This window comes from Salvelinus sp. IW2-2015, linkage group LG20, assembly GCF_002910315.2.
Source record: "Salvelinus sp. IW2-2015 linkage group LG20, ASM291031v2, whole genome shotgun sequence".
Lineage (NCBI taxonomy): Eukaryota > Metazoa > Chordata > Actinopteri > Salmoniformes > Salmonidae > Salvelinus > Salvelinus sp. IW2-2015.
In genome coordinates this window covers 51,048,506-51,060,542 of record NC_036860.1, presented here as the reverse complement: position 1 = coordinate 51,060,542, position 12,037 = coordinate 51,048,506, and the positions used below count along the sequence as shown (strand labels likewise).

Below are 12,037 nucleotides of genomic sequence, written 5' to 3'. Positions count from 1 at the left end.
CACTGTGATAAAATTAATGTATGATCAGTAATGAAATTAGATCGGTTTGCTGGCATAGGTGTCACGCCCTGACCTTAGAGAGCCTGTTTATGTCTCTGGTTTGGTCAGGGTGTGATTTGGGGTGGGCATTCTATGTTTTTGTTTTCTATGATTTTGTATTTCTATGTTTTGGCCGGGTATGGTTCTCAATCAGGGACAGCTGTCTATCGTTGTCTCTGATTGGGAACCATACTTAGGTAGCCCTTTTCCCTCCTTTCAGTGTGGGAAGTTAACTTTGTTTGTGGCACATAGCCCTTAAGCTTCACGGTCGTTTTTGTATTGTTTATTGTTTTTGTTGGTGTCATTTTCTTAATAAGAGGAATATGTACGCTCACCACGCTGCGCTTTGGTCTAGTTCTTTCGACGGCCGTGACAATAGGGGACCTACAGTAATGTAAGGAGCTAATTCTTCACTTATAGTACATCTGTTGGTGGACAGATTATCTGGTTCTTTCACACACATCTACAATATCACTGAAGTGGTGTGTGTGGAGCAGTTTTGTGGCAGAGTAATTTTTTTACAGTGTATTTCCTGGCCTTGTCAACACATCCTGCTGTTTTCACATATATCAGCCGTGCCAGCTCTGTTCGGTGGCAGATAAGAGTACTGGAGACCACAGTATGCTACTGTACCGTCCGTCCCCTGCGTATTCTCCATCCCACGTCCCCCTCTCTCCCTCCACCACCTCTACCAACACAGCCAGTCACTCAGCAGCCCAGAGCACTCCCTCATTTCTATGGGACAGAAACAGACGTTTGAAAATCAGGAGTGAGCATCTCTCGCTGTGTTACTATAAACTTGCTCCAATCCAGCAGGGAATACAGATCGCCAGAAACCCTCCTGAAACCCTCAATAAAGACATGGGCTAGACTGGAGAGACAGAGGACCAATCTTGACCAAGGGTCAAGGGGTCAGGTGTGAGAGTCTTCCCCACCCTAGCTGCCATGGCGTCACCTCCTCCAACCTGACCCGCATCATCAAAGGTGATGCGAGAGGAAATAACATCCGCCTCGTCTTCCTCTCTTTCTCTGTTTTATTCGGGCACGCCGAAGCGCTGCGATGTCATTATGGAGATAAGCCATCTGGAAGAAGTGTTTAGGAATGCAAAGCTGGCAACAGTTATTGTGTTCTCCTGCATAGATGTCTCCCCCATTTCAGCGATGAAGATTCTTCCGACTTTCATTTCAGCGATGGCTGTTGTTTGAATCCCTGGTGTGTATTGATGTGTACGTAGACATATACACACACACACATGCTTAAAGATGCTGTGAAAATAGACCAGTCGCCTTCACCCCTTCTTCATGCAAACATAGGCACGCAACACACACACAAAGTACCTCGGTCACACACACCACATACACAAACACACATTTAAGTTATATATCAAACATAGCCATGCATAATGTATGTACAATCAAATCCCCCCCCACACACACACACACACACACACACACACACTCCACACATCCTGACCCTAGGCCAGTGTTCTCATTAAAAGGAGGCGCTGCGGGGACTTGACATCCTGACGTGTGATGTGGAAAGAGATGGAGGGGGTTAAATGCACATCCATTCTAATGGTACTGATGGGTAGACACCTCGCCATAGCCATCTACTCAGCCGTCCGTTCCAGCCAGCTATTTACAGCATTTGGATTACTTAGTGTAGATTGTGTGTGGGGGGGACTCTCTGTGTGGGTATGGGGATGAGATGAGAGGGGTTATGCACTCTGATCCAGGGGAATAAAGAGAGAGGGAGAAAGATTGGGGGTCTGTAAAGAGGGGGGGTCTGCCTGTTAGCAGACTGCCTGACACCACACTGATTCACAGATTGTCTCTAATTGAAAAGGCTGCTTATTAATCCAATGGGTGTGTGGAAGCAGGGGCCCTCTACGAGTCACAGGTCTTAAAATAGGGCCTGACGAGGGCGATCATCTGCACACTCACACAGCACTTCTCTTTGGCCCATGGCTCTGTCATCACTAACTTCTGCAGGTCTGACGTCAGTCGGCAGCGCTGTGTCACAGCCTATGTAGCTTTGTGTAGCCCTGCAGGCCGGCCCTAGATCAGCTCTACTGCTCACTATCATTCTATGTAGACCCAGAGCAGGCCTTGCAGGCTGGTCCCAGGTCAGCTCTACAGCTTTACCTGTGTCTCTCCTCTCTCTGTCAACGCATACTGATGTGAGAACCCAGTGCATTGTGCTGTTGGCTGTCCTAGCAGGGCTCTGCAGGCTGTGTGTCTATATGGAGCCACACAGGGTCTAATGGATAAGGAATCTCCAGCCCAGTGTGTAGGTGGGATGGGAGTAGGGCTGTTGTGCCCTTCTCCCTGAGTGTGCAGTGCATTCCGAAGCCTCTCTCACTCACATGGCTCTCAGTCACGTGATCGGATCGTTCTCACAGGCTACAAGTCAGACACATTGGGGACACAACTGCGCGCGTCCTTATCCAATTCCGAGGTGCATATTGAAGATATTGGAAGAACTGTCCACATTTACTTTTCGTCAGCCAACAAGATGAGTAGGCCTAATGAACAGCAAAAGCACTAGCCTATGTCAATTTACTAGCCCCCATAGTACAAAAGTCGATTTATTCCGTGTGAGAAATAAATATTCCAAACATAGTCTGGGACAGTTGTGGGATACGATAGATTCCAAATTAATCCAACCCCTACCATCAAAAAACATGTTTTACACAATGTGGCTGACACAACAGATCAGAACGTTTAGCTTAAAATGTTGATATAGTATTAGGCTATTTCTTCACATTATAAGCGCAGCAATGCGCACATGGCAGTAGGCTATAAGCGCAAATGTTCCATTAGCGGGAAAACACCCTTATCAGAAGTGACCGCAAATGCGATTATGCATGTAATGCTTTGATTATAAAGGTACATTTTTATGGAGAATATTATCTTCCCCAAAGTTGAAACTCAAGGGCTGCTTATGTGTGCCAGTTAGGCTCTACACCCCTTGTAAAGCGGATTAATATGCTTAATTTTAAGAAGTTATTTGGTCACTTTAGTTGTGATACATACCTATGGGCTAGGCTACATGAGGACTATGATTTGAACAAGTCGCAAAAAAAGCCATTGTTTCTTATGCTGGGCATCATTCAAAAGTGATAATATATCATTCACAAGTGATAGGCTGACATTGTCACCCATCAGACTATTCTTGATTTAATCTTGTCTTTACATATACAGTTGAAGTCAGAAGTTTACATACACTTAGGTTAGAGTCATTAAAACTCGTTTTTCAACCACTCCACAAATCTCTTCTTAACAAACTATAGTTTTGGCAATTCGGTTAGGACATCTACTGTGTGCATGACTGTAATGGTTCTCGTGGGCTGAAGGAAGAGTGGACCAAGGTGCAGCGTTTAAAGTGTTCATGATTTAATCCAAAAAAACGAATTGAACAAAAAACAAGAGAACGAAAGCGAAACAGTTCTGTCTGGTGCAGACACAAAACAGAAAACAACTACCCACAAAACACAGGTGGGAAAAGGCTACCTAAGTATGGTTCTCAATCAGAGACAACGATAGACAGCTGCCTCTGATTAGACAGCTGCCCCTGAGAACCACACCCGACCAAACACATAGAAATAGACAACATAGAACAAAAACATAGACTCACGCCAACTCACGCCCTGACCAACCAAAATAGAGACATAAAAAGGATCTCTAAGGTCAGGGCGTGACAATGACACAAGTAATTTTCCCAACAATTGTTTACAGACAGATTATTTCACTTATAATTCACTGTATCACAATTCTAGTGAGTCAGAAGTTTACATACACTAAGTTGACTGTGCCTTTAAACAGCTTGGGAAATTCCAGAAAATTATGTCATGGCTTTAGAAGCTTCTAATAGGCTAACTGACATAATTTGAGTCAATTGGAGGTGTACCTGTGGATGTATCTCAAGGCCTATCTTCAAACTCAGTGCCTCTTTGCTTGACATCATGAGAATATCAAAATAAATCAGCCAAGACCTCAGAAAATGTATTGTAGACCTCCACAAGTCTGGTTCATCCTTGGGAGCAATATCCAAACGCCTGAAGGTACCAATTTCATCTGTACAAACAATAGTACGCAAGTATAAACACCATGGGACCACGCAGCCGTCATACCGCTCAGGGAGGAGACGCGTTCTGTCTCCTAGAGATGAACGTACTTTGGTGTAAAAAGTGCAAATCAATTCCTGAACAACAGCAAAGGACCTTGTGAAGATGCTGGAGGAAACAGGTACAAACGTATCTATATCCACAGTAAAACGAGTCCTATATCGACATAACCTGAAAGGCCGCTCAGCGAGGAAGAAGCCACTGTTCCAAAACCGCCATTAAAAAAAAGCCAGACTACAGTTTGCAACTGCACATGGGGACAAAGATCGTACTTTTTGGAGAAATGTCCTCTGGTCTGATTAAACAAAAATAGAACTGTTTGGCCATAATGACCATCGTTATGTTTGGAGGTAAAAGGGGGAGGGTTGCAAGCCGAAGCACACCATCCCAGCCGTGAAGCACAGGGGTGGCAGCATCATGTTGTGGGGGTGCTTTGCTGCAGGAGGAACTGATGCACTTCACAAAATAGATGGCATCATGAGGGTGGGAAATGATGTGTATATATTGAATCAGCATCTCATGACATCAGTCTTTGTTTTGATTTAGAATGGACCATTATCATGCATCATGCACGAAACAGGGGCAGGGGGGAAAATACATGTCATCTATACACTTAAATAGCGAATGGAGGACACTTTTCCCGTGGTTCATTTTCATGCCAGGTAGGTAGGCTATACTCCTGTTTTAAAGATAAGCAATGTGCCAAATATTAGGAAAGTGGAGAAATAAGTATAGGTCTAGCCTATAGAAATCTGATGGGACCCTCCTCTTTTTAGTAGAAGCCATCACTCTGTTTTCTCTTGCAATTGCATAGCCTGTAGAAATGTTGCACAACACGAGCTCATGAGCTCTCAAGAAGTGTTTGATTAGATTTTTGATTACATTTGCATTGTTGTCAGAGTGATTAGAGGGACAATAGAGTGCTGAGTACCTGTCAGTTAGCAACGTTGGTAGGCTACTGATGACCATCAGCAGCATCAGAGTTTGGAGAAGCCTAATTACCGTGACTAAACGGTCATGTGGAATTTGACTGCCTTCATGACTCGTGACCGCCGGTGTGGCGGTAATATGGTAATAAGGACAACTCAGAGTATGCTATTCTGTTCTTCTGAAATAGACTACATTTTCTTCATATCATGCTTCTTTAGACCTGTCTAAAATAAATAATGTCTCTATTGTGAAGGTGTAGGCTATATTACATGGATTTATTAGACTTAAAATGTAGATGTTCCAAAGGTCAACATCAGTGGCTTGTAGTGGAAGAAGATGCTAAATGTATTTATGTTAATTAACGGTCAATTACCATGAAACCAACAGTTATTTGCTTGACAACCACCATCTGACGATATTTCGTGACCGCCACAGCCCTAGTTGGGAGGGGAGGAGGAGTGAGCAGCAACGGGGAAGGGAACCGCGGTGTGCCAGTGTCTCTGTACCTGGCTAATTCTCAGTGACAGGCAGGGAGAGGCTACGTTCATCAGCTCCCAGGTCTTAATCCTCAGTGTGAGCTGCAGACAGATCAGTGATGCCGCCAGACAGCAACGGCACACTGTGGAGCCTGATGTCCCTGCGCCTGCTGTAGTTAAGATGAGCTGCTGTGACAGAGGCAGACAGAGGAGACAGTGTTGCTGTTATCCCAGTGTTCTCTATTGAGCCACTGGACTGGAACAGAACCTGCTCTGCCTTTGGCTACAGACCTACAGGAGAGGAGAGGATTGTGATGTTATGAGACTGAGTAGTCTCCTCTTTTTTCTTCTCATTGAGGTCATGCACTATCCCAGCGTTCCAAACTCAGCAAGTGCCCTCCTCCCGCCTTCACTCCTCTCTTCTTTTCTCTCTTCTCCTCCCTCCTGTAGACAGCACTAATGGATCTCCAGTGCGCTCCAGCCCCACTCCTCCCCTCCCAGTGCATGGCTCAGCAGCAGCACTCATTAACACAACACACTGCCCTCCCCTCACTGGACCTTCATTTTGACTCATACACTGTTTATGACTTCTGCAATCAGTGGCAGGTCGTACAGCAGAACTGCTGTGTAACTCACTGAGTGCTCAGAGCCTGACTGTGCCAAGTATAACCAATGTTTTATTCTCACATTATTAAGAGAACTGTTTCGCCTTGTATTGAATGGCAGTAAAGATGTAATTGTGTATCATAAAACATGGTTTAGGCAGTGGTGAGGGTGTAGTATGCCTGCTATACAGTAGCGCACATACACACTGCTTCCGTCCCATAGATATAGCCACCCATCAGCTACGGGATTCATCTGAGCTCTGAGTTGTGTTGATGATCTGACACTTGAAGCTACTCTTTCATCTTAGCGTACCTCAGTCCTTTCTCCTCATCTAAATGTCTTCTGTCTCCATGTACTGAGAGGACCATTAAAATAACAAATGAAGACTGTTTACTTCAGCATTGTGACTTCCGGCGAAGATGTGGCTAGGAGCAGCAGCTAACTAAAGACGCTGTGTAGCTCCAACTATATTTGAACTAATTATTCAACACCTAGTTACACATTTTGTTAACTAATTGTCCCAAGATATCGGTTACATGGAAAAACGACTTAGAAATGCACAAAAGCAGTAACTTTTGAAGAAAAACACTAAAATGTTGTCTCTACCTGCAGCTAACAAGGAAAATGGTGGCGAAGAACAGCCTGAATACCCAGTTCTAAATGAGATTCGCAAAATGAACAAAAATCTCGAAGAGAAAATTGCAAAAGTGGGCGAAGATGTGGCTGAAATAAAACATACAGTGGGCTCACTGAAAACAAGTGGACACTCTCGACAACAAAGAGAGAGGATATCAACCTTGGAGGACAAGAACCCCAGCCTAAACGACACTGTTGAAAAAATGGAGACTATGATCGAAAAACGTAAAGAACAACTTCGATACCAGGAAATTTACAGTCGGAGAAACCCACTTCGGATCAGAGGGGTTCCCGAAATCCACATAAATAAAGAGGATTGTGTGAAAGACAGTTTACCCAACAACCTGGAGAAAGGCAAAAATGTTAATGTTGGCGAATGAACACCAGTCTCTTACCGGACAAGATGTTTTGTGAATGAACACCAGTCTCTTACCGGACAAGATGTTTTGTGAATGAACACCAGTCTCTTACAGGACGAGACCTGTTTTGTGAATGAAACACAGTCTCCTATAGGACAAGATGTTTTGTGAATGAACACCAGTCTCTTACAGGACAAGATGTTTTGTGAATGAACACCAGTCTTACAGGACAAGATGTTTTGTGAAATGACACCAGTCTCTTACAGGACAAGATGTTTTGTGAATGAACACCAGTCTCTTACAGGACAAGATGTTTTTGTGAATGAACACCAGTCTCTTACAGGACAGATGTTTTGTGAATGAACACCAGTCTCTACAGGACAAGATGTTTTGTGAATGAACACCAGTCTCTTACCGGACAAGATGTTTTGTGAATGAACACCAGTCTCTTACAGACAAGATGTTTTGTGAATGAACACCAGTCTCTTACCGGACAAGATGTTTTGTGAATGACACCAGTCTCTTACAGACAAGAGTTTTGTGAATGAACACCAGTCTTTACGGACAAGATGTTTTGTGAATGAACACCAGTCTCTTACAGGACACATGTTTTGTGAATGAACACCAGTCTCTTACAGGACAAGATGTTTTGTGAATGAACACCAGTCTCTTACAGGACAAGATGTTTTGTGAATGAACACCAGTCTCTTACAGGACAAGATGTTTTGTGAATGAACACCAGGTCTCTACAGGACGATGTTTTGTGAATGACACAGTCTCTTACAGGACAAGATGTTTTGTGAATGAAACACCAGTCTCTTACAGGACAAGATGTTTTGTGAATGAACACCAGTCTCTTACAGGACAAGATGTTTTGTGAATGAACACCAGTCTCTTACAGACAAGATGTTTTGTGAATGAACACCAGTCTCTTACAGGCAAGATGTTTGTGAATGAACCAGTCTTACAGGACAAGATGTTTTGTGAATGAACACCAGGCTCTTACAGACAAGATGTTTGTGAATGAACACCAGTCCTTACAGGCAAGATGTTTTGTGATGAACACCAGTCTCTTACAGGACAAGATGTTTGTGGAATGAACACCAGTCTCTTACAGGACAAGATGTTTTGTGAATGAACACCAGTCTCTTACAGGACAGATGTTTTGTGAATGAACACCAGTCTCTTACAGGACAAGATGTTTTGTGAATGAACACCAGTCTCTTACAGGACAAGATGTTTTGTGAATTCCTTAAAACACACATTACGGTATTCTTCGAAGCAAACAACAATAGTGCGAAACAGGTAAATGTCTGGGAAGCTTTTAAAGCTTACATGCGCAGAGTAATGATACAACGATCAGCTACTAGAAAATGTATCAACTTGAAACAGAGCTCAAAACGCTGGACAGGGAATATTGGTCCAATCCTAACAACATTTCTCTGGTAAATCTGACGAAAACCAAATACAAGCTGAATACTTTATTCAGTAAAAAAAGGGAATATTCCCTGTACAGGCTGAAACAGAGATGGTACGAATCAGGTGAAAAGGCAGAAAAACTGTTGGCCAGTCAATTGGAATCTAGAGAAACAGATCGGCAAGTAGGTGGAATCAGAAATAAGACAGGTAAGCTGATTAACCATCATAAAGAAATAAACAATATATTTTGAGACTTCTATCAGGAACTTTCTACTTCAGATGGTCCTTTAGATATGCAGAAAGCAGAGGCATTCTTTCAGATTCTGAACCTTCCTGAACTAACAGAGGAAGACAGGAATTGGCTCGACCTCCCCATTACTTTGGAGAAATTAACCGAAACTATAAGACTGGACCTAGTAAATGCATTTTCAGAGATATCCGGCTATAAAGTAAACTGTACCAAATCTGAAGTAATGTACATTACATTGTCTGAGAAATGACTTCCTCAGCTGGAGGTTTCAATGGGTCCCTAAAACCTTGAGGTACCTGGGGATCGCTTTAAATCCTGGTCAGAGAACATGATTTCTGAAAACCTTGACCCACTGTTGAACAAAATTCAACTCCAGTATAAGAGCTGGAATAAGCTACAAATCTCGTTATGGGGTAGGATACAGGTTATAAAGATGATCTTAGCTCCTAAACTGAATTACGTCATCAGCATATTACCACTATCCATACCTGTCTATACTTTTAAATCCATAGACAAAATGATTACTGAGTTTGTTTGGGCCTGTAAAAAGGCCAGGATGAAACTAGTGAGATTACAGGCAAAGACTGAGAAGGGAGGATTAAAGCTCCCTAACATGCAATTATATCAAGAAGCCTTTGTAGCTGCCCAAATAGGCTCTCTCTTTATTGAGAACTCGATATAGGCCAGTTTGGGTGGACATGGAAGAAAACTTAATGCTCCATTCGGAGTAACAGATTATTTGAGTCAACAAAAGGTGGGACTGCAGAATCCAATAATGTCCCATACTAAAAATATATGGAGGCAGATTCATAAAAGAGCGAAATCTTCACCATTCTTGACAAGCTCTGCTTCGTTATGGAACAATTCTAAATAGAAAATAGGTGGACACATGGTCTTCTGGAAAGGTTGGTATAGACAGGGGATAAAAACATTGGTTGTCTATATCAAGAAAATACTTTTACCTCTTTTGAAGAACTAAAGTTCAAGTATAATTTACAGAAACAAGACTTTTGGACATATCTTCAGCTGAGATATTGTATGTTTAAGGTACTACATAATAACAACAAATTCCCAGTACATTCCGATGTAAGTGTTAAGATAGAGATCCTTTGTAAATTACTATATACCGCAGGGCTAATATATAGCCACTTATAGGTGGATTTAATAGAACTTATAGGGGCCTATAGGCCGTATGGGGAAAATTATTGGAGGTAACATTTGGAGAGGAGGAATGGAATATAATAGTAGAGATGCTCCTCCCTATGAGAGATGCCCGGTCCAAGCTGATTCAATTTAAAGTGTTCAATAGGATTCATTGGACTCCTCTGAGGTTGAACAGAATGGGTTTGATAGAATCCTGTCTATGCTGGAGATGTCAGTCAAGTACAGGTGATATGATCCATATGTTCTCTGACTGTCCAAGCTTGCATACCTTTTGCAGAAGGTAATGGAAAAGATTGGGATATTCTGCGTACCACAATGCCTGCAAATCCTGCTTGGCTATTACTGAATATCACTAACGATATTGATAGACTGAAAAATGAAAAGTTGTTTCCTTTTATTTCTGTATTGTGTGTGCGGTGTGTTCGGGGGGGTTCACGCCCCTTCATCCTTTCCGCATTTTGTTGTGTTGCGGCCTTGTTCTAGAATGGATTAGGTTGTTTTTTTCCCTCGTCGGTCTGTACGCGGTGCCCCATGGTGGCGGGGTGGGGGCAGGTTTGGGGAGCTGTTTTCTCGTTGTCATTGTGGGGAGTTGTGTGTGGATTGATGAGGAAGATTTTTTCTTTGGTCCGTTTAGGAGTGGGGCTGTGGCGGGGTGTGGAGGGTCGGGGGTCGGGGGGCCTGGGTGCTTTCCGAATGCGCTGTGTATTCATATCTGTGAAGTTATTGTTTAATGCCAAATGTAATTAAATTGCTTTGTTATTATATCTTGAAAGGAAAAAATAAAAACAATAATAAAAAATTATAATAATTTGGTCATTCATTTTGACCAAATTAGATCTTTAGTCGCGCAATTTTATATTTAAGTAAGATGTTTGGCGCAGTATTTCTAAATATAATAAATAGCTTTTTTATTTTTATTTAAAGACTGTTTACTTTGTTATTATTGGGAAGGGGCCATGGTGACCTAGTCTAATTAATATCAAGGCCCCGCCCCCAGAGGAACAACACTGGCATCTGGTTAGGAGGACGGTGTCCAGTCCCACACACACATTCTGAACTTTCTCTGGGCTCTTTGATTCAACAGGATCCCACAGGCTTAACACTCCCTTGTTATAAGTCTTGATTCTAAATCGGATTGAGATGTTACGCTAACAAAGAGTTCCAGAGAAAAACCCAGCTGTGTGTCCTGGCCAGGTTCTCTCTACTGACCCTGGACCAGAGACCAACATACACTAATACTGATGAGGGGAAGAAATAACCATGTCCATGTCAGGTTTATGGTAGTACATGTATATGAGATAACCTGAAAACTACTGAGGCTGGACATCTCCATACTCCTGATTCTCTCTCAGCTCTGCAGCAGATTGCCTCGGGACTCCATGAGCTGTCTGTGTTGAGCGCTATGTAGTTTGTTAGACAGAATGTTCTGGCTGCTCCAGTGCACTCAGACACCTTCGGCACAATCGGTTGGAAAGTCTTTCAACGTTTAATGGTATGTGTGAACATCTCTCTCAGGAGCCAAGTAAGTCACCCTCATAAACTATGGGCGCCAAAAAGACGCGATGACAAAGTAATATAGCCTGTGGTCGTTTATCATTCCCTCACTATACAGTAGCTGTATGAAACGCAAGCACGTAGCTCATGTGGTGCTGCTGGGTACGTGTGTGTGTGTGTTTACAGAGGTGTGAATGTGGTAATTAGTCGTAAATCGTGTCTCTCTAACCTTTAGAGAGACCGACGTTTGTAATGGTCGCAGTGTTCCAGTGTTGTGGTTGATTCTGTCACAATATATTGCTTCATTATAGTTCATGAGGAAACTATCGGCTTTCCTCCTCAGCTACAGTAACTAGCTAGCTGCTCCCTCTGTCTTCTGCTCCGGAGAGGAGAGGAGAGGAGAGGAGAGGAGAGGAGAGGAGAGGAGGTTAGAGGGGAGAGTTTTTTTTCTCTCGATTTCCGGTGTCCCCCCCCCCCACCCTCCTCCTCTTCTTAGTGAGGCCACAGTCAGGCTGCCTCTCAGAGATTCTTGTCTTC

The 12,037-nt window shown here is 43.1% G+C and overlaps 1 protein-coding gene across 1 annotated transcript in view; it reads left to right on the top strand.

Moving 5' to 3' along the window:
• The window catches only part of LOC111980857 (RNA-binding protein Musashi homolog 2), a 413,930-nt gene that overhangs the window by 365,549 nt on the left and 36,344 nt on the right, over positions 1-12,037 (top strand). The window contains exon 12 of the mRNA XM_070449471.1: positions 5,634-5,654. Within this exon, the coding sequence (XP_070305572.1) occupies positions 5,634-5,654 (21 nt within the window). The remainder of the gene's footprint in view (positions 1-5,633; positions 5,655-12,037) is intronic.